General features: G+C 40.7%; 1 protein-coding gene across 2 annotated transcripts in view; it reads right to left on the reverse strand.

Moving 5' to 3' along the window:
• Positions 1-12,396: 12,396 nt before the first annotated feature.
• The window catches only part of LOC109989759 (kelch-like protein 29), a 102,738-nt gene continuing 92,581 nt past the window's right edge, over positions 12,397-22,553 (reverse strand). For both annotated transcript variants that reach the window (XM_065963750.1, XM_020641623.3), the window contains 2 exons: positions 16,250-16,394; positions 12,397-13,807 (listed from right to left, as the gene is read on the reverse strand). In XM_065963750.1, coding sequence (XP_065819822.1) covers positions 13,624-13,807; positions 16,250-16,394 — 329 coding nt within the window. In that variant the 3' untranslated portion in view covers positions 12,397-13,623. The remainder of the gene's footprint in view (positions 13,808-16,249; positions 16,395-22,553) is intronic.

Genomic DNA, 22,553 nt, shown 5'->3' on the forward strand with positions numbered 1-22,553 from the left:
TCTTCTTGACCATGTATACAGTCAGTCTGCACGCGAGAAACTTCAATTATTGTAATGTATGTTCATGAGAACACACAAATATTACTGGTACTGGACAACAGATCAGGACTGTATTATCGTCATATAATAATATAAGTTGGATTTGTTCCAAAGAACTTTATTCAGGTTAAGATCAGGCCTTTCCAGCATTTTACATATTTAATGCCACATAATGTGGTAAGTTGATGATTGCAAATTGGTAGCATGCAGTACATCTATATCGAAGAAGCAGCATTTGTGAGATTCTATCATTCTTTATCAACAGTTTATTTGAATTTAAAACACAAATTAATATCAAGTCATAAAATGCATCCTTTCCTTATCATTTAAAACAATATGCATCACATCTTTTCTGAACAACACTAGTATACAACATTTTTGATTTCAGCTTTAGCTTTAAAATGACTTCAAACAAAAATCACATTGGGTTATTAGGATTCTCTAACATCATCTGCACGACTTTATACACGCCTACAGTGCCAAAACTACCAGTGACTGGTTTGCCGACCATGCCATAACTGTGCTTGATTGGTCAGCCGTCCAGACCCAACAATACAGACAAGTTGAAGGCAGCTATCAAAGCAAGCTGAGCTTCCATAACACCTCAGCAGTAACACATGCTTAAAGCCTGCATACCAAGACACATTTGTGCAGTAATTCATGCAAAAGGAGCCCCGAACAGGTATAGAGTTCATAAGTGAACATACTTATCAGAATGGTCTTCATTTCTGTGTTATATTTTTTTGTTAACCTTTTTTTGATTGGTCTTATGTGATAATCTAATATTTTGAAAACCTGGATTTTCTTTTCACTTCGTGTGTAATGGATCTAGAATATATGAAAGTTTCATCTTTTGAATTAAAATACAAAAGAAAAATGAACTTTTTCATGATGTTCTAATTATATGAGCTGCACCTGTATATCTCTAACAGGGAAGTGAATGCTATGGCTCGATTCAATCTTTTTTAAGTTGTATCATTGAAGTAATACTTCAGCAAAATGCACATTTTTAAATGTTGGCTGACACCAGTTCAGCAGGAATGGAGGCAGGCCACAGTGAGATGATTACTTTGCAATGAAGTGCAGAATATGTGTGGTCTGAGGGCTTTATAGGGATATCAAAATGACAGGCTGACTTTTTTTGTTTTGTTTTGTTTTTTTTAAACTGTAGGCCTATGCTCGTGGCTTCTTAAGCATTTTGGAAAAACAAATTTGGCACCAGTTGCCTGGCAACCAATTCATGGATTCCCCATCCATGAAAGTAATGGTCCCGACATACAAATGGTGGCAGCCTCTTGGGAAAAAAAAATGTGATTTGTCTTTATAAAACCTCATTTTTTGCATTAGCTACCTTTGCATGAGGTGAATGTGAGTGTTGGTACAATAAAGTGCAGACCCAAATGTAATTACTGCATAAACACCTAAAACTTGCTGTTTCCTACAGAATTTGCACAGCAATAGCTGGCAACAATTAAACTCCGTTTGACAGGAAATGCATTAATGGCTATGGTTACACCTCCATAAGTGGGCCCTATGGGGCTAGCAACAAATACTACACATTGACCCAATAAAACACATCATACATCTTACCAAACTCAAAACCAAGGGATTCATTATTTACAGACAAGCTACATGATCACACAAAGATCAACCCAAAATCTAATACAAGACAACATACAGTCCCTGACTGACAGGCACAGCAGTCCCAACTCCAAAATCCTCCCACCTCCTCAACTCACCACTGAGCTTTTTAGCACAGAGACCAGGTGCATCTCATTGAGTAATCAGTAGCTAACTTCACCTGGGAAGAGCTGCAGATAACAGAAGGGGAGAAGGGACAAACAGCACAGGGGACCACGAACAGCCGTAACACTGTTGAATTACTAGTTTAGAGGATATTTAATCAAAAACAATTTTTTTTAGCAACTTCCTCTCCAGCTTTAGTTCATTTCTGTCCTCTATTGTGGTCACTTGTGCTCATTTTAGACTGTTGAATTGCTTTTTTTGTGCAGTCATTTATATGCAAAGGCTGCAGAATGAAGCGTCCCCTGCACATCCATCGGTTGGAATAGTGTTATGAATGGCATTGACCATCACATTCAGCTCAGCCTCGGTCTTTGAAAGTCGACCATTCATGTTATCTTTATAGGGTGGCAGGAGAAGTAGCTACACCCGTTTTTCCATTTTCTAGTGCATGTGGACTGTCACATGCGCTGTGTGCTGCTCAACTAAAAGTTTCTACATTTGGCATTATTCCATGGCTTCGTCCTTCACCCTTTCTATAGTGTCTAAGAGTTCTACCAAAGCAGAAACTTTGTCTGAAAAAAGTGACGCCTACCATTATTTTAGAGCCTAAGAAGACAGCACATTGAAAGTTTTCATGAAATTGGGCTTTAGGAATGGAGGATGGGGAAACTCAGCCATGGGTGACCAGCTTTAAGCTTCAAGGGTGCAGCTGATGCTGTCACACTGCCCTTCTCACATGGATAACTCTTAACTGCTTAGTATGTCTCGCCTTTTGGTTCACCCTTTTGTCATGTATAACTCCCAATCCTTTTTTACATCTCATAACTATGTAATTGGTATCTTTGCTATCTTAACACGGAGGTAGCCCCATTTGAGAAGTTCACGTCTCTCGATCAACAGGTGTTGTTTCTGTAAAATTTGAAGGAAACAAGGTTATGACTCAAACATGAGCTTCCCTCTGCTTCACTACATCCTCCGACTGGTCTTAGCATTTGCTCAAGTAACAAGAGAGCATGTGGAGCAGCTCCCATGTACTTTGCAGTCACACTGGTGTGCCACCTAATACCCCAAGTGTAAATTGGAGCCTCGGCTCAGTGGGCACCCCGACAGCACTTCCCACTGATCCACTGGGGACTGCTTGAATGTGCAGGGCTCTGTGTAGTGTAATTGATGTAAAAGAAGTGTCCTCCTGACAAACACGTACCCCTTCCTTCCATGCCCCAAAGTGGCATCCAGCTATCAAGTCATTATCTAGTGGCTTTTACCTGTGTCCCCAGGGCATGATGGAGGTGGTGGGGTACATGTTGTATCTTGCTGAACTTGCGTCCATCTTTAAAAGTGATTGACAGGCTTTCTAGTTGGCTTGATCTCAGTGCTAGCTACGCCTATGGGCAGCCACACACAGAACTGATCTGATGGTTTATTTTGTAACAAGGGAAAGGAGGGAGATATCTTAAAGAAACAGGTCATGAAAAGAGGACTGATGGTGAACAAGTTGAATATTTGGTAAGTAGGATGAGAGTCACTGTTTTAGCAGATATTTGATGGCAGGGATGGGGCTGGCCTGCTTCCTGATGTGTTACTTCTCTCTCCCTTCACTTGTATTCATTTATAGTGGATTTCTCATGATTTCTGACTTTTAACTTGATGGAAGAGGCTCTGAAATCTCTCTATCACAACATCATGAGTTTGTTCATAACCCTCAGCCACATTTCTACTCCCCTTTTATGTATTCACAACCCCCCCTTTTTTTAGAGCCATGGCAATTAACACTCCCCTTTGATTCACTTGGAAAAATCCAGTTCTGGTATTGCCAGTTTTACTGAAATGATGACTGATGCCGTCTGGATTGAAATTAACTCCTCAGCATGAATAAATAGGTCCTGAGGCTTGTTTCTCTTACTACTCCAAAATGTTTCTTGCAGTCAGCCGTTTGCTTTCATCAGTAATCAAACACTTGTCCACGGATGGTGTGGAAGAAGTGGTGCTGACGAATTACAGATGATCTCAGAAAGAAGACATTTCATCTGGCCAGATCATTTTTTTCACCGTCTTACAAAAAACACAAATTATCGCCTGCTCAACAGTTTTCTACAGCAGCTGCCCAGAAGGAGCTGCTGTTTCTAGGTGCTGGCACAGTATGGAGTCTTTTGGATTGATGCCTAGCTTTGACAGCATGTCAGGATTTCCTGCTTTAGACAAACCTGTCATCAGAAATGGTCCAATTTCATTATTTGACACTTCTTCATTTTCACTGTAATAACTGTGGAAGGCCCACAGGTCATGATGCGTGTGTGGTCAAAAGAGAACAGCTCGGGGCGCTGGTGGCGCAGTGGTTCTTCCAAGCGGGTGGCCCAGGTTCAAATCCAGCCTGTGGCTCCTTTCCCACATGTCATTCCCCACTCTCTCTCTCCCTGATTTCTGACTCTATCCACTATCCTATCTCTCAATTAAAGGCACAAAAGCCCCAAAATAAAAAATAAAATAAAAAAAGAGAACAGCTGAATAGTAGTGCTGGTCCAGAGTGAGATGCGGCCATAACAGACGATAACTTTTAAAGTGCTGCTTGTATTCCAACTCAATTCCAATGATGGCTTGGATAGTGCTGCCATTGGCATGTGATTGTGCTTGCATAACTGTGCTTGCATGTGAGAGCCTTGATTGTTATTAGCCAACACAGCCTCAATATATAAGCCTTTTGATCTATCTTTATATTCTGTTGTAGTTTGCCCTCCCACCAATCTGCCATGATGCTCATTTTTATATATAAAAAGTCTTGTGCTTGGGAATAGTTTCATAGTAGATGGGTTTTCAAATGCTTTGCTTTTCTGTTGTCGTCCCATGGAAATTAAATAGCTGCCAGCATTGTTCAGCCACTGAAAGCAACGCAACTGTATAGCATTTGAGTTGATTGAAACAGCAGCTGGAAAGGGGCATGAATAATGAGATTGCTATTACATGTTTTAGTTGAATGTCAAGTTGAGAAAACCAGTCAGAAAAAAAAAAAAGCAACACAACTGAATATCAAATATGGTTAACATTTCAGACATTACTGTAAACAGAAGAGTCTTCAGCCTTGATTTAAAAGAACAAAGAGTTTCAGCAGACCTGCACTTTTCTGGGAGTTTCTTTTAGATACTGAAAAACTGAATGCTGCTTCTCCATGTTTGATTCTGACTCTGAGGACAGAAATAAGTTATGTCCCGGAGGACCTGAATGGTCTAGAAAGCTCATAGTAAAACTGAAAGGCACTCATATATCTTTGCCCTTAACCATTCAGGTTGGAGGTGGATGGAGACTTCTGAGTCTCTCTCTACAGTATTCATTTCAGGTTGGGGCAGATCCTTGAAAAGTGGTGTCTTTCCATATAACATGAAAATTGCTAAGGTTACACCGATATTTCAAGGGATAAATGTCCTCCCCAATATCGGAACCAGCCCCAATAATCCCCTTTCGGTAGGGCCCTGAAACATAATAAAATACATAAATATGTTTCCTCCTCTATGTTTAGCCAACAGATGGCTTGAAAAAATGGCAGTGATTGTATAACACAAGTAATAAATCAATTCATTTCTTATTGAAGATAAGTCATTGACCCAGCAAGCTTTTTACATGCACAGCTGAAAGGTAGACTTTTTCATTTAATGTGCTGAGACCATGATAATTTGATTAGTCATGAATGTCCCTGACCCTTATAATGCTATCTATTTTGCATTACCTGTGTGACAGAGTGCCCTTTGAGACACATAATGTGCCACTGTAACTAGATTTTCTTCCCCCAGCAAATTACCATCGGCTAGTGTCATATCTTTCCTCTGAACTCATGTCAAAGGCAAACCAGAATAATGTATAATTCATTCTTATGCCAGTAGCCTATATGAAAACATGCAAGTTAAATTGAAAAGAGAGATTAGGTTGCTATTTTACAGGCTGATATTGAAGCTTTAAACTGTGTCCCTGGTCTTCAGATGCTTTATTTTCAAACACAGAGGAAAGTACATGAAGCTATAGAAAAATGCCTTTCAGTGACCAAATGGAAGACATTCCATTGCATCACAATTCAGCCAGCGTTCATGTGATGGACAGGCTTTTTCTATTAACGTTTTGGTTTTTAAACATAACTTTGTCATTAGTGCTCCCAGCACAGAAAGCGTTGTTAATGGACACAGGCCCTTATGCAACTGTACTGTCAGAATTCTGCACCAATTATCAACAGCAAAATCTTGGCACAAATCTTACTCCTTGTACCATTTACCCGCTCTGTTCCCTAAAGAGCCTCATTCATCCCAAGCCATTTTTGGCCAAACCTGCTGCCTTTGAAAACACAAGGGAAGATAGAGATGTGAGTAAAGATGAGGAGGGGAAGACAGAAAAGGGACTTGAGAGGGGTTGAGACTTAAAGGTCCATGTCACTAGGAGTCTTTCAAAGAATGGGATTACTGCCCGTTTGTGTTCAATAGGATCATTTATCACACACATACACCACTTACCTCACGCTGACACAGACCTCCTGATCAAACCAGCAGAGGCTAGGAAGTACATCAGCTTGCAAACCATGAGAGGAGAAGAAATAGAGGGGAGGGCGAGAGAGGGAGCAAAGGAAGCATAGGGCAGGAAACAAGGAGAGGACGAGACACATTCATCAGAGTGAAGGAGGAAAAGTTATGTGGAATGGTGTTGAAGAGGACTTGAAGAGAGCTTCCGTTCACAGTGAAATGAGAGACAGAAAAGGGAGAAAAGTTGCACTCAAGAGTAGGGAATTACTAAAAACAAGAGATTGGAGTCCTAATGAAAAAAAAAATAGCTTCAGCATTAAATATGATGATCAAGTTTCTAACCTGACATTTCCATCTTTCTTCAGACTGTAGGGGCCTTGATTACCGTAAAGTATATAGTATAGGCTTTTTAGAAAATATAACACATACAATGGAGCCTTTTCTTTGAGACACAAGGTCATTTTTTAAATATTTTAATTGTTAATCGCTCTTGACAATGTTCCTCACAGAAAAAGGCTGCAGTGTATTTTCCCACAATCCCATTTGGTCATCTGCTGCAATTTAATACATGTCAGTGCCAAAAAACTAGCCAGGGCTGACAGTGTCCTGGTGCCGGTTGCCAGAACTGGCTGTCAGGATGTTAGAGAGAGAGGAAGCTGTAGAGAAATAGAGGGGGAGCGAGCAGTCAGCCAGGTGGTGCCGCCTGTCGACTGGCCGGCTGGTGGATGAGGGAAGGGAGAAGGGGGAGGGGTATGTGTGTGTGTGTGTGTGTGTGTGTGTGTGTGTGAGTGTGTGTCATTTTATCCTGCCAGCCTAAATTGGTGTTTGCAGAGCAGAAATGTCAGCTTGTTGGCACGTGTTTTGTTTGCCTGTGTTTTCAGCTCCTTGCTCCTCCTTTAAATTTCAATAACACGCACATGCACACCCGGGCGCAGGGTTGATACTCTGCTGCAGCGCCTCGTGTTTGTGTCTACCTTTTTACAGATGAGCGAAGTGGAGCATGTCCACACATTTGTCTCTCTTCCTTCTGTGGACCTCCTCTGGGTAACCCTAACCCCCCCCCCCACCCCGTACCTAACATGATAGCTTTGCTCCCATTTACAAATTGGCTTTCATATTGCCCCAGGCTTAATGTTTCATTTTCTGTATCTTAGAGAATGATTTAGGCCCCTGACATTTAACCTGGATCAGTGCATTGCCAGAGCTTTACAGTCCACTGGTAACATTAGCAGATTATCATCAGAGTTTAAAAAAAATATTTTTTCTTATTTATGCGTTTGCTGCTTAAAATTCTGGCCTCCAGGTCTTTGGTTGGATTCCTTTTGATTGATCTGTGAAAAAGTAGAAAAGACAGGTTCAAGGAAGGCGGATACACCAAAGTCATTTATAACTGGTTTTCTCTGATTATATGTTGATGACCTCTTTGCGAGGTACGATTCATTTTATTTTCATTATTATGTGTTACCTCCTGAGTGATACAGGAATCTAACTTCCTTGCTACCAAAGAGAAAAGTGCTCTACAGGCATTGTGTTAGTAAGATGGAGTAGATTCAGACATAGAGTGAAGGTGCAGGAGGTTTGTTAGATTTTCTCCTGTGTTTGAGGGATGAAAAGGTGATAGGGCTTCAGGCCCAAAGACTCCAGATGTTGGTGTGTGTGTGGGCGTAGAGCGAGACACGGCAAACAGGAAGGTGTTAAAAGCATCAATGTGTCTAAACACGGGCTGCGTCTGATGAGCTGAAGCTTTCAGGGAATTTTCCATGTCAGCGACTTTAATTCAGTCGCACATGAGCTTTATTTTATCTTTTTACATCAGAAGTTAAAAGCTTGGGTGACCTGCTGTTGAGATAAAGTTTTGTTATTAAAGTTAAAGTAGCATGCAGAATGGCATCAGTCCTGATACCTTGTGAATGTATTCAGAGTTAAGTGATGCTTTCCTTCATGTCAAGATCTTCAATTGAACATTCTGCCACTCTTCACTTAAAGTTTCATTCAACTTTTCTGCTGCACAGTCACCCTCTAACATGCAGCAAAGGCTGAAAAAATCTAGTGACCTATCAGGGGTTCAATGTTTGACCTAAGGACCCCTGACATATGAACACCCCAAACAGTCCAGAGACCCAGTCCAGAGACATTCAATGGATCCAATCGTCTGGCCAGATCCAGATCCATTCCACACAACCAAACTCATATACCAATGATGGTCACACTCACACACACCGATGGAGATTATTTTTCTACTCTTGGGATGACTTCTTAACTAATAAAACCAACAGATCGGGTGATGTCATATCAGAACGTGGCTGCTTCTCCCCAGAGCAGTTCTCACACACAGACACGCCCTGACACATTAGTTTGCATGTATTGCCACAAACACACACTCACTCACTCAGAATCCTCACGAGCACAATTGTACATCTGAGTGCCACAGGGCGATGAGGTTAGTTGATGTTGATGTTCTGAATCACTGAACTACATCGCTGAGCCCCTCTCACCCTCAAGTGGAAGGTTTTCAGTCATCACGTCATCACATCAGTTAGTTCAGTGATTCACGTTCACGCTCTCGTCGGAGTTCTCGTTCAGTTCGTTCACTGAACAAACTAAACCACTAACACGAACAAACATCTATTCAATATCAGAGCCACGGTCAAGGACACTCACACAGAATAATAGTTTACAAAGTTTTACACCCACCCGCACTAATAATGCGTGTTGAACAATAGCCACCTGAAGGTCACTCCACACAGAGCACCTCTTGTGTTCACAGTCTTAGTAATGGTCATGTACTTAGTTTGTGGTGTCTGATCCTCCCTCTCTTCTCACTACATTCTCAGTCTAAATGTTTTCCCTCCTATCAAGCTGTGCCCATCAGTTTACCAACACCCCGGCTGAGGAACTGGAAGCAGCACAAATTGGAAAGTGGGGTTTGCACTGCTTGGTGTGTGCTTTCTTTCAAACCTCATGAATCTCTAACATATGAATCAGGCTATTTCATTTGTTTCTTGTGACAATTAACAGGTTCGATGTTGGGGTGGGTCCCAACCAATGAGGTCACAGTGAAGCATTAAAATATATACAGTACATCTCAATGACAATTGGTCTTGAAGTGGGTTTTTAAAATGGGTCCAGACTTTTAAAAATCTGTGAGATAAAGAGGGTTTTTAAATGCTTTTGCTTTTGAGAGTGGTTGTCTGGCCAGATACCTCAAGCAGTGGAAATGTCGTAATGATATTTAAATAAATTCATGACCTGTTAAAAGCAGATCTGTTATGGTGGCAGCGGTTGTAGGGAAAGGTTTACAACTCAAGCTTGTCTTCAGTTTTTTCTTCAGAAGCTAAAAAAAGCAAGTCATATCATTTATCATGCCAAGCTTCATCCAACTCTCTCTAAAGGTGCTGATATGACCGTGCCTGTTCAGGTTTGACTATGAAAATGTTCTCTAACATCTTATATATTGTGTTGTGGATTCTGTAATGATGTTTTACATTTTAACACCAGGCTTTGCTTGAGTTGAGATTGTTTTTGTATGGCTTTGTTGATCCATAATGAACAGGAACATTCTGTAGAAGTGTCTGTCACTAAGGTTAAATAACACTCACACTCACATGATTTGTTTTCTTATTTTAAATATGTGAACAGACTTTGTGGATTTATCTCAGTTTATTTAACTCATCACAAGACAAGAGAAGCTGGATTCTCATGTTTGGCCGATACAGTAAATGTTATCTGACTGCATTAAATGGAGGTTTTTTGCTGAAGCTTTATAAGGTTTCCATTGCATTTTGTTGTATTGTGAGTAGGTGTAGACTGGAGAAGGCCCCCTCTTTCTCTACCAGAACTTAATCCTCAAACCTCTCTGCACAGTTTTGAGCCAGTGGCAGCTTATTCCGAGTGATGGTGAGCTCAAATAAGAGGATTTTTAATTATTGTGCTGCCAACAACAATGATGTCGGCTACTATGCACAAACACATGTGCAGTCACGCCTCTCCCGCAATATTTGAAAGGTCCTTCTATGTTGAACAAAGGCTGGAATATTCAGCTGTAGGCAAATGAGCAAGCCTTATTGTACACACACTTCTGAATGTAAAAGTACGGGAAACCAATGAGTGAGAAGGCCTTCAGTTAACACAGCTCCCGGGAAAAAATGTGCACCTACCCTTTGTTTTCATTCAAGTAATCCGTCAGTTGTTCTGTTTGAGGGTGAGGTCGTCAATGATTTTTTCCCGCTGTCCAGGGCCCAGACCAATAAACATCACCTGTGTGAGCCCTACGAGGCTCCAGTTTGATTGAGTCTCAGTACGTGGACGTTTACGGAATAAAAAAACGATCAGTATCGATACACCCTTGGCTTGATTCTGATGCCAAGACTGCGAAAATGTGAAAAGTGGCACCATTGCGCCCTAAGAGGGAGTAGTCAAGAGTTGAATATGTGCAGCGCCATTGGCCGAATTTAATCACGTGATTCGCCTTTTTATCCATATTAGCTTATTAAAATTATGGTTTGGTTATGCCCTGATTAAAACTGAAATGTATACGACTCACATAAAGACATTAGATAAGAAAATATACTTAAACCACACAAACGTCTTTGGAGTGCTCTGACTAGAGCTCACCTCTTTTTTCTTTGATGTTTTGTAAACTTTAGCAAAGTACAAATGCTAGCTGTAAAGTACAAATGCTAACTGACAATGACAGGTCAGTACTTGACTACTGCCGAGAAAAACTAATGCTACCCCAGCTTAGAAACTGTTTACTGGGTATAAAAACTGTATGTTTTCTCCCCCTAAAGTGCTGTTGGAATATTAACAGTACCACCAATAGGGACCAAATCTTTACAACCACGGCTGCTGAAGTGATCCAAAAGTAACTGATATCTCTCTGATTGTTGTTTGTTTGCATTTAAACCAGATTGACAGATTTTTCCAAACTGTATATTTTCATCTTTAGTTTCAGGTTCTCTTCTACTCTCACTGAGGAGATAGTTTTAGACCTGCTCCTTTCTCCTTCTTCAACCCATCCTTTTTTAGACATCATAGAGAGCATTTTCTGCCTCCTCAAATCCATCACTTCTGTCTCTTGCAGATTTTCATTTCATGATTCTGATCATTTATTGTTTGAATGTGTTTTATATCCATATATTATCCATATATTATGTTTTATATAGCGCTTTTCTAAATACTCAAAGATGCTTTGACAGGAAACAACAAAAAAACAAAGCAAAAACTAAGAAAACAATAGACAGTGAATGGAGTGAATTGTGTAGTGTGAGCGTAGAGCTTGTTTAGTTTGCGTGTAAGGGGGAACTAAGGGTTAGGGTTACAGGTCTCTGTGCACTTTCAGCTCATCTATTCATTTCATTGTTTTAGTGTTTGCTTTGTTCACATTAGTGCAGGCTGTGGTATACTGGAAGAGCTCATATAAGGATGGATGTTATACTTAATGAAAACAGAGTCTGTCTAGTTCATCACATGGAGAGAAACATGTTAGATGTTTTTCACTTTGTCTCCTCTTTCTGCCAAAACTATTCTTTTTATCAATTAAAAAAAAAGATGCGTATGGACATAAAATGGGCTGTTTGAAGTCATACAGTGTGATCTTCCTTTTTTATTATACCTTTTAGGCAGTTTGGACTAATAACCATTTTTTTTATAGTAGTCGAGATAACTTAGTCCAGTATGCAGGAGGAATGAGTTCTATCTTGAATTTCTTTGTTCTCATCTTTTTTCACAGTTTATTTGATTAAGACTTTCCATCTGTTTGTCTGTTTGTGTTTAACACACCAGGTCACAGTTGTTAGTCAAGTGTAAGTTATATTCAGAATGAAACTTCTTTCACTGTTTTCAAATAAACTGCTGTGACTTACTTTAAAAAAACAGTTAAAAAATGTTGATTTCATGCGGCATTTTCTTTTTCTGAATTCAGATCAATAAAGAAATCTACAAAAGTGAAGACCATTGTCTAAAAAACTATTTACTAAAGCTATATTAATCTTATCACCATGATTTTCTTATGACAAAGTGAGCTTTTGTCCCATGTTCTGCAGTGAGAATCAAACAAACTTGGGGATGTAAACAACCTGGAGTAGATAACTTGTGTTATCAAACATGATGCAGCCTTGATTCATTATTTAATATAACACAGAGACATGACACAGTTCCATGTTCTGATATTTGTATTAGGTTTGAATAATTCCTGTGAAATTCTCCTTTTTACACACATTTACAGACATACTTTGTCATATTTACAGATTGTTCTTCAAGTCTTAAAAACATTTGTACAGAACTTCTTTCAGGTTTTAAAATATACACATTTTGTACTTTGTATTTACAGAATACAAATCCAACTCAAGATGTGGCTCACAATGAAACGCGTCGTATAAAACATGAAGGACGTTCAAGGAAACCAATGAAACAGATAAAAGCATGAATCAATACATAAACTTTTATGATATCAGTCATGGGTAGTTATTGTGCTTTTTTCCAACTTTATCCAAAAGAATTCCCTTTCTGTCTCCATAACATGTTGTCTTTGTTGCAGAGTAGAATTCAAATGAAAGAAAAAAACAGATCAGCAGATTCTCTCAATCAGTCTGGAATTTAACAAAGAAAAAGAAGATTTTATTTTCCTTATAATCCTACTTGACCCACATGTTTAGGATGTTCCTGTCTATCATGTCACAAAGTTTAAAAGAACTGGGTTACATAATTATGTTTTTAAAATGAACTCTTAACTCAATGAGGGAATTTCATTTCTGAACAAAGAGAAAAAAGAAGAGACACTTTAAATCCACTCATAAAGGGTTCAACAGACCTTTCCTTTATTTTATGTCTCAACTGAAAATTATTATCGAACATGTTCTGCTCTCTAAGATAGAACTGTGAAGCCTTCAGCCTGTCAAACACAAGTATCAAAAGGGACAGATATCTCACCCTGCATCACACAGCTTTCACTGAGCATCATCGGAGTATAGAAATACGAAGGGACGAGTTTACAGAAAAAACAACTGAATCAATGAGGACTTCAATAGAAAAGCAGTTTCCTAAGCGGGTCCCTGTGCCTGTTGGATGGAGGATGAACAACTACCACAACATGTACAGTACTGAGGGTTAGGCATCGTCACCTGACATGGCTGAGTAGTTGAGCATGAGTACATTCTGCACAGGGCTTTTTTTGAAGGGTGGGACGGGATGTGGCAGGATGGATGAATGGATGGATGCTGGCAAGTCCAGAAGTCGCAGACCGACTAACCCCTATCCTAAGCTGCTGTCACACATCGTCCTTCAACCAGAAGCTCAGGTGGTGTTGGGCATCGATCCCAGACTAATCGGGTCCAAGTCGACCTCAGCTGCTCTGGATGTACTTCTTGATGACCACACAGCCGTGTCTGAACAGCGGGCAGGGCAGGGACTGTAGGAGCACCCACGTGTTGGTGTAAGGGTCAAAGGTCTCCAAGTTGCCGAGGGCGGGACCCTCGCTGCTCACGATGCCTCCTGTGGCGTAGATCTTCCCATCGAGAATCACAGCGCTGCATGGACAGACAGAATTTAAAACGTTTGGTTATCTCCTGTTAAAATGTTTTGAATTTTGTGTTTTGTTAATGAATGTCTGAAAGAAAGAGGGCCAGCGTATAGACTATAGACTATTCTCCTTTCTGCACCTTTTCATTCAAGATTTGAGATCACTCTTATATTTGCCTACAATTCCACAATTCACTTAGCAGACGCTTTTATCCAAAGCGACGTACATCAAGAGAGTAAGAACAACACAAGCAAGGATCTAGAAAAAAGGGAACAATGTCAGTAAGAGCAAACGATCAGCTTTGAGTCTGATTGGACACACAGATGCTGACAGGCATTGCACAGAGGCAAAGCACAACATTGACGGCAGTTCTTGAGAGCGCTAATCAGTATAGAAACCATCTTATAAGTCGCCGTTATCAACAAAACCGTCGTCATTACCATCATCATCATCAATAATATTGAGACCAACGTCATCGTCATCATTAAGGTCATAGGTATTCATGAAAGAGCTGGGTCCTTAGCTTTTTCTTAAAAGTGCAGAGGGACTGATGTCTGATGAATAGAAATCAACAGCCATGTGTCAGTTAGCTTAGCACGCTTATTAACTGGGGGAAAGGGCAAGACTAGCCCTGTTTTATACAGGTCTACACAGGGTACAAAGGGGCCTCTCTGGGGGATAAAACAAAGTCTACAAGACATTATGTCTACTCGGGTGTCTGGGGTAAAAACACACAGAGTTGCTCCTAAGGTCCTTAATACCTGGGTAAAGTTCCTGCAGCTAAAAATCTGCTCAACATCAGAAACAGTGAGGAGCACATCTGGGTTAGTACAATAAGTGGGTAAAGTCAAGTGAAGAGCTTAAGTAGCTTTGATATTAGAAAGCTGTGACTCACAGCAGCAGGAATACAGCTCTTATTGTTAATCATGATACGACACTGATATGAGGAACAGAAACAGGAGTTTGCATGCAGAGAGGATTAAAACTTTGGCTGCGAGCTGATTTGGGCTTTGGAACGATTTGCCTTTACATAAGGCACACACTCAAATACACACAGAGTGAACAACATGCAGTACTATTGCAACACATTTACATCACTGTTGGGACTAAAAAAAGATGATTGCATAAAGCCTAAATCTACTCAGTGAAAGCACAGCTGCTCCAAAAAGGAGAGCACGCAGGTCACAGCCTGGAGCTGCTCCTCCTGATAAACAGAGGGGAGGTGCAGGCCTGCAGAGAGCTGAACGCACTGAAGGGAGAATATCAGCTCTCCTGCATGATGACCCTGCTTCATCCTCTCACACTGCAGATAGTGCTGTTTCTGAGTGTTTGTGTGTTTTCTCCTTTTGGAGACTCTGTGCTGCGTTCACTGCCCTCCCTCGTCTCCTCCTGGTGTCAGACTTAGTTAAATGTAGCAGAACTGCTGCCTGCTGTGTGCTGATGCAGCTTATCAATAACTCTGACAACGTGATTCATGATACACATTCCACACATAAGATCAAAGTCCGTAATTGCTTTCCAAATGTATTCGCTTCTTTCTTTCTCGCCTCCTGAAAAAGAACTAAAAATTGCCCGGGCTTTGAAAGCAGTGGGTTCATTATTCAGCAAACTGCACAGCTCAGAGGCTCGAGTCGAGTGTGACATTAGGATGTGATACCACTGTTGTTGATAACAATTTATCTATTTTTATTAGCAGTTATGTGTCCACAAAATTTAAAACATGGCCTCCTTTTCTTTCTTGGAACATAAACATTACACTCCCCTGACTAGTGACTCATGTCACAGCATTAAGTATAAAAAAAGAGATATGACATGCTTTAAAAGAAAGACGATTAAATGAAGCAGAGTTTCTGAATTTCCAGCAGATGTTTTGCGTTCCCGTCAGAATAACAGGAAGGGACATTGATGATCGAACAATTTACTTAAATCGAGCTCATGAGTTACAGGACACTTGTTTCTGCAAAGACAGATGTTTTACAGTTTCAGTGCAGCTTGCTGGAAATAGTATCAGCTCATGACCGGTTTTAGTGAACCTGCCTGTGTAGCTGTTAAACTTCGTATGATTTTCTAATGCTGTGCAAAAATTTAAGCTTAGACATTTTTCCCATCATAACACTTCATCAAAGGGGTTGCAATCATGATATCACCCATTTTTCTGCAAACCTTCTTTTGAGGTTCAAATCTAAAACAAACATGGCTGACTTTAGAACTAGATGAGACGATATTTGGTAGATTGGTTAGATATCCATCGCTAGGTCCCATGGCCAACATGGTAGCAACAGGTAGCCACACCCTAAAGTATATCTTACCTTATTCTGGATTTATTTCTTCTGTATCCAAGAAGACTTTAACCAAGTGATTCAGACCATTAACTTATTATGAAAACACTCACAGTCTGTGTAGTCCACATAAACTTCCATATTGAACTGCTGTGTTAATAAAGTCTCACCTGCAGAACTGCCGAGAGTGGTTCATGTTGGGACCGGCCTTGATGTTTCCTTTGTCTGGATCATAGATGGTGGTGGCTCGAGCGTAGGCTCCTCCCAGGATGAATATTAACCCATTCAGACTCACTGCAGGGGCGTATTTGTTATCTGAAGATATGACAGAAAGAGAAGAAGAAACAGAGTTTTGTTTAAGAAAAATAATACTAATAATTCACATTCTGTTGATTTACCCATGTGCTATTCAGAAATAGCTTGAAGTCAGAGTTTGGTATTTTTGAAGTTGAGTTGTATGAGGTATACATAATAATAGTAAGCATTAGCCACAGGAGATGCTGGTCAGCGTGACCCCTTTAAAGAGAGACTGGCCGGAGATCAGGCATGGAAGCTAGTCTATACGGCTATGCAGACATGGTCGTTTGCTCCACGTAATATAACACATTTGAAGTAACAAAAAAAAGCTACCAACCAATGTCCTGGTATGTACGCTATATTGGGAAAAAAAGCACAAAAAAAAATTCACGACATAATTCTAAGCCTCATCTGCAAAATTCTAATGGCGAGTTGTTACACTAAGGATCCAAACAGCTGATCAGTGCCCTGTAGACACATGAAAACATATTTCAATACAGCAAACATACAAAGTCGTTGTTTTTTAAGGCTTGGTTTTGGAAAATATCCCTCTCTGCAAAGTTTAGCTTCCATGCTGCACTATGGGCGATCTCTTCATAATTGGGCAAAGCTGACTGGAATCTCTCCCTTAACTATTGAAGAGTACCTCGTACAATCCCACTTCAAAAAATATAAAAGAAAAAAAAAAGAGGATGTATTAAAAAAACAGTGAAAATCCAGAGTTCATGGGTGGCAGATAGACTCGTGGTTAGTGAGCGCCCCATGTACTGAGGCTAAAGTCCTCCAAGCGGACGGCTCTGGTTCGAATCTTGTCTGTGGCTCCTTTCCTGCGTGTCGTTCCCCACTTTCTTTCTCCTAGTTTCTGACTCTATCCACTGTCCTATCTCTAACAAAGGCCCCAAAAGCCAAAAAATAAATCTTGAAAAAAACAACAACACACAGTTCATACATCATGTGACCTCCTTGGGTTCTGCTTTGCAGTAATATGAAGAGTTATCTAATTCCCAATAATTCATGATTGTATAACACCCTCTGGCAGGTCCATAGATTTACAAAGAAAACGAAGGCTGGAGAAAAAAACAAAACACTCCATGTGTTGTAAATATATGGATGAACAGGTTAGAAAGTGCAGACTGTTCACACTGTATAATTCAATCTGATACAGTATACAGCACACGAGGAAAACAGAGGCATTGAAGCAGCAGCTCTGTAGGATTAAAGATGATACTCAACTTAATGAAACAGGGGTTTGTGCAAAACCATGCCGGTGGAGACCTGCAGCTTGTGAACAGAGGCCCTGCTGTGTGGGGAGAAGAACTAAGAAAAACGTTCTCCTGAGCAGACTGCAGCTGCCCATTTTATCACAAGCAGCATGAATAATGAACAGACACTCAGCCATGAGCGACTGTGCTCCATGTTTTCTACCACAATGGACTGACATCCCTCTTTAAAGGCGGGAAACTGAAGAAACAATGCCTGACGCCCCATAACTGCAAAAGAAGCCCTAAAAGTATCTCTCATGTTATAAAATCACCTTTCCCTTTCTGAGTGTGTCCCCCTGCTGCTGAGAGGAGTGGACATGTTTAATTAACAGATCACCTCTGGAGGTGAGAGGTGTTCCTGCTGCCACACACTCACTGACGCTCTGAACGGGCCGCACTGTATTATGTTTTTAACCTTCATTATCCTCTAATAGGTCTTTGGGGCGTAATTAAAAAAGAAAAAGGAAGCACCTACACTGTACACATGGTTGTGTTTGAGCTCTAAAATGTGGAATTGGGTGCACCAAGCCTCATTTGTACTGTACTGTTTAGTGTTTCCTCTCGGTTTACAGCTTTGGGGGGTTTGGCAGACGGACACCAACACAAACACTTGAAAGAATCTTGGTGTTCATGCATTACTTTTAATGACAGCTGTCCTGTTCTATCAGAAAGGTATCCATAAATGACTTCTTTCCCTGATTTCCGACTCTATCCACTATCCTATCTCTACAATAAAAGGCACAAAAAGCCCACAAATAAATGTAAAAAAAAATATATATATATTTTTTTTATTAACTTCACCTTCAAGGCGGGGCGTGGGGGACCGTTGGGGGGGGCGGGCCGCCCCCCTAATATAATGGTAGGGGAAACACTGCTGTTATTTATATTAGTGAGAAGTTGCCATGTTAGTACTTGCCCACATCACAACTCATGAAGATGCTTACATTCTAATGGTGTAAGTCAATAACATGTCTTAATTCAGGCCCTTAATAGCCTCATATGTAGACATTCAACAAACTGACATCCATTCTGAATGTCTGCTGCACTGTATCAGCTTCAATTTCTGCTCCTGAAAACATCCTGCTCTGATTGGTCCTCCTCACATTCTCACTGATGTGTTTATACACTTGTTCTTCTACAGTCTTCACCTCATTGATATGCTGCTAGCAGTTGTTCCCATCACGTGTGTATGTATTTCAGCATAAGTGTGTGTACATGATGTTTTGGGTTGGTCCCATAAACACAGAACACTCGTTTCTGCCTGCTCATTGCTGGAGGCTGAATAATACCAGGACACTCTCAAAGGAAAAACCCTTTCTCTCTTTTTCCCCACTCTCACCACTGCTTCCTATACCTACAGTATCTCTCTCTCCTTCTCTCTCTCTGAGTGCTTAAGTCGTGTCAATTTCCTTGACACATTTTTAATTCTGGGGCGAGTCTTGTTGTTTATTCCAGTCTTACAGAAAAGTGTGTCTGTATTCACATTTCTGAATTTTTAAAGCTTAATAAAGGTTTCATCACGGCTGTGGTGATAGTAGAACAGCTGTGCCTGCAGGGTAACACATTCTGGCACAGGCTCTCACACTCTGCTGTAACAGCTTAATCAGCGAGTCTGGGACCCCTCGAGGCTGAGGTCAAGGACAGGTAACAAATTAAGACGTACACACACAAAACACACAGCTACGTTGCATTTTACTGCTGGGGTTTAAACCAAAAAATCTCATTGTTGTCTCACATTCTTTCTGAACTGATTCCTCCATCAACACAGCATATATCTGTTCGTAAAAAAAACCTGGAAAACTAACACACAAATACTGTAAATCACAACTCACTCCATTATGGAGTATGGATCCAAATAGGACGACTGCTCTGTCTGATAAAGACAACCAAATAGCAGTAGCCATCAACATAAACTAGACAAATTCCTCTGAAAGATAGAGCACGAGGTGCTGGGTGTCCCCTGCTGCTTCCTAGGATCCTGCAGAGACAACGAGGGAGGAGCAGCAAAGAGGACATAGAAGCTTCCAATTGTTGCTCCAAGGTGTCTAGATAAAAGTACAACAAGGTAATTGGAGCAGCAGCAACTTGTCTTGTGCACATTGTATCCTTTAATGTGTTACAGAATAAAAGCAGCCTTGGAAATAATGAAAACAGCAGATGAAGAGAATGATGTGTTTGACTGAGTTTGATAAAGAATGAGTCGGGGTCATGACCTCTTAGGCATCTATTGAAACGCTCCATTTTCACTTTGGCTCTCTCCCTTTCTCATCCTCCTCTTCCTCTTCCTCTATAATGGCTCTCTCGTGCCATTATGTGTCATTTGTGCAGCTCATTGTTCTATTGTTGAATTCTCGATAGATCAGTCAGTACTCAAAGATGCTGAGGCTCCATGCAGCTGATGGAGACCGTCTGTCAGCAGAGGATGCATGCTGGGTGAATAACTAGTGGTGCTTGTTTGTGTGTGTGTGTGTGTGTGTGTGTGTGTGTGTGTGTGTGTGTGTGTGTGTGTGTGTGTGTGTGTTTCAAAGTATTTTTTCCTCAGAGGAGGTGTGATTACAAGTCACTGGGTATCTTGGTATCATTTCTGCAAAACTTTGATTCAATATGCTGACATCACCTAATTGGCAGCCTAATCATCACTTGTTTTTCATTTTGCCAAGTATTAGTCAGAAATCTCACTGAGAGGTATCTCCACCTCTGGAAATATAGTTATCTAGATGAACTGACCTCCTAAAGAAAGCAGTGAGGCTTCAAAAGTAGCTTAAAGCATGTCATTAACACTCCCATGTTTCAGTACATCTACTGCTCAACAGACAGATATATTCAAGACAAAGAGAGACACAGGTGAGCAGATCTGCAGAGCATCCACACACCTCAATAGGCTTGTTAAAGGGACTATATTTAGCACATGTAAAGCCATTTTCACTCTGCAAGAGAGAGGAAGTCAGTCCTGATAAGTGTTTGTGAAACCCATTTACAGTTCATGCAGGAGGTGGCCAATTCACAGGGGAAACACCACACACACTACAAGTACACACTTACACATATGTACAGTCACAGGAAACGCACACAGCTGTATTTCTGTGAGGCGGTAAGACACTCGAGAAGGAGAGGTGTGGGGGGGGGGGGGGGGGGGGGGGGGTAGACAGAGGGTTGATGGATAAACTCTTTCAAAAAATCACTAAAATCATCACCCAATTTCAAAGGAAGTTCTAAATCGTTCATTATCTGTTAGCTCGTTGGCTGTCAGATGCCGATCTTCAACACACTGACGGATGACAGTTTGTCACGCACGCACACTCATCTCATGCTATTTCGTCCCCTGAGGCGCACCGTACAGAAGCCTCTGCAGCGTCTCCCTGTAGTCACAGTGATGGAAAGAACACTGCTGTATCTTTGAATGTCTCGTTTCATTTAAACTCCCTGACAGCTCAGTGGACGAGACAAAAATAATGTCACCTTCAATATACCAGAAGGTCCTTCTTTATTTTCAAAATAAAAGCAGGGTTGAATTCAACAGCAAGGAAAGTACTCTCAACCTTAGACAGTCCCAGAATTCAAAATAAAAGCCTAAAACATTTTATTTTGTGAAATAATGGAATTTCAAAATGTCAAATATGCAATTCAAAATGTGATTAATCCTGATAAACAGCCCTAAAAAAAAAAAAGGTTTGAATTGTCTTCCTATCTGTACAGCAGATCTCATTGGTTCTTACAGGCAATACTTTAACTTCCTTCTTTTTACTGAGACTCCGCACAGGGATTTAGTGGCAGCACATTTATTTTTCACCAGAGCTGAGGGAAGTGCCTCTGTGCTGAAACTTTAATGACAACAGATCAACATCTTGTCAGAAAACATCTGAATTCAAACACATTTTACCCCCAGTGTTTCTCTCTGATGCCTGCTGCTCCGAGTGTTGCGTCAGCAACAGTATGACACAATTCAAGATAAACACTTACTCATCTTGAAAAACATTTGGACAGCTCTTTGCCATGAGAATCCATCATGTGATCACATATTCAATGGGGTCACCCCCCATAATATATACAATTTCTAACTGTAGGTAAATGTGTTTGAATGAAAACACTCACATTCCTTTTAGTTGCCAGTTTTAAGGAATTACTTGACAGTTTAGAAAAAAAGCTTATTCACTTCACTAGAGGATCTCACATTAATTGGGAAGCATCTGCATCATTTTTAAAGTGTGTCCAGGCCCAAATATAACGTGTATATATGTTCTTATCAACACTGATCATACATGTTCTATGGTGCATCTTTTGAGGATGTATTTCAGGGTCCTTCCTGTGAATAACTTGCACAGAGAACACAGCTGTCAGTGTTTTGAAGCACACCGAGTTGACCACTGTGTGTTTTTCCTGCTACCTCAAAGTTATAACAGCTTGTTTAAAGTGTTTCTTGTGTTGTTGCCTTCTTCACAGGTCCCTGGTGGCTCTAACTGGAATGTAGCTGCAGCTGGTGTGAGAAGTGAAAAACTAAAGAGTTTGGCCAATGACTATAAAGAGCTTTAGTTGGATATCATTAGCTGTGGTCTGTTCATCATAGTGATAGTGATCGGAAAATGATTGAGGAGGACTCCAGTACTTCAGAATGTAAAAGAGACTGACAGGTCAAAATGTTGTAGATCCACACTTCATACACAAGGACTCCCCTTCATGCCCATGAATGCTGGAGTGCAAAATGAACATGCACCATCCACAACAGACTCACACAGTCATCTACTCTGTGACAACATTGAATCTCATAATGGAAATCAGAACTCCTTGGTTTCAACAGAAGAAGGCCAACACATGACATGGAAGTTGTTCCATTGTTTGGAGTTGTGAAAGCATAGTTGCTCAACAACATGGTAGACACACTGGAGAACCAAACACTCCTTTTTCCTCTGTCATGACA

Source organism: Labrus bergylta, chromosome 15 (genome assembly GCF_963930695.1).
Source record: "Labrus bergylta chromosome 15, fLabBer1.1, whole genome shotgun sequence".
Taxonomy (NCBI): Eukaryota; Metazoa; Chordata; class Actinopteri; order Labriformes; family Labridae; genus Labrus; species Labrus bergylta.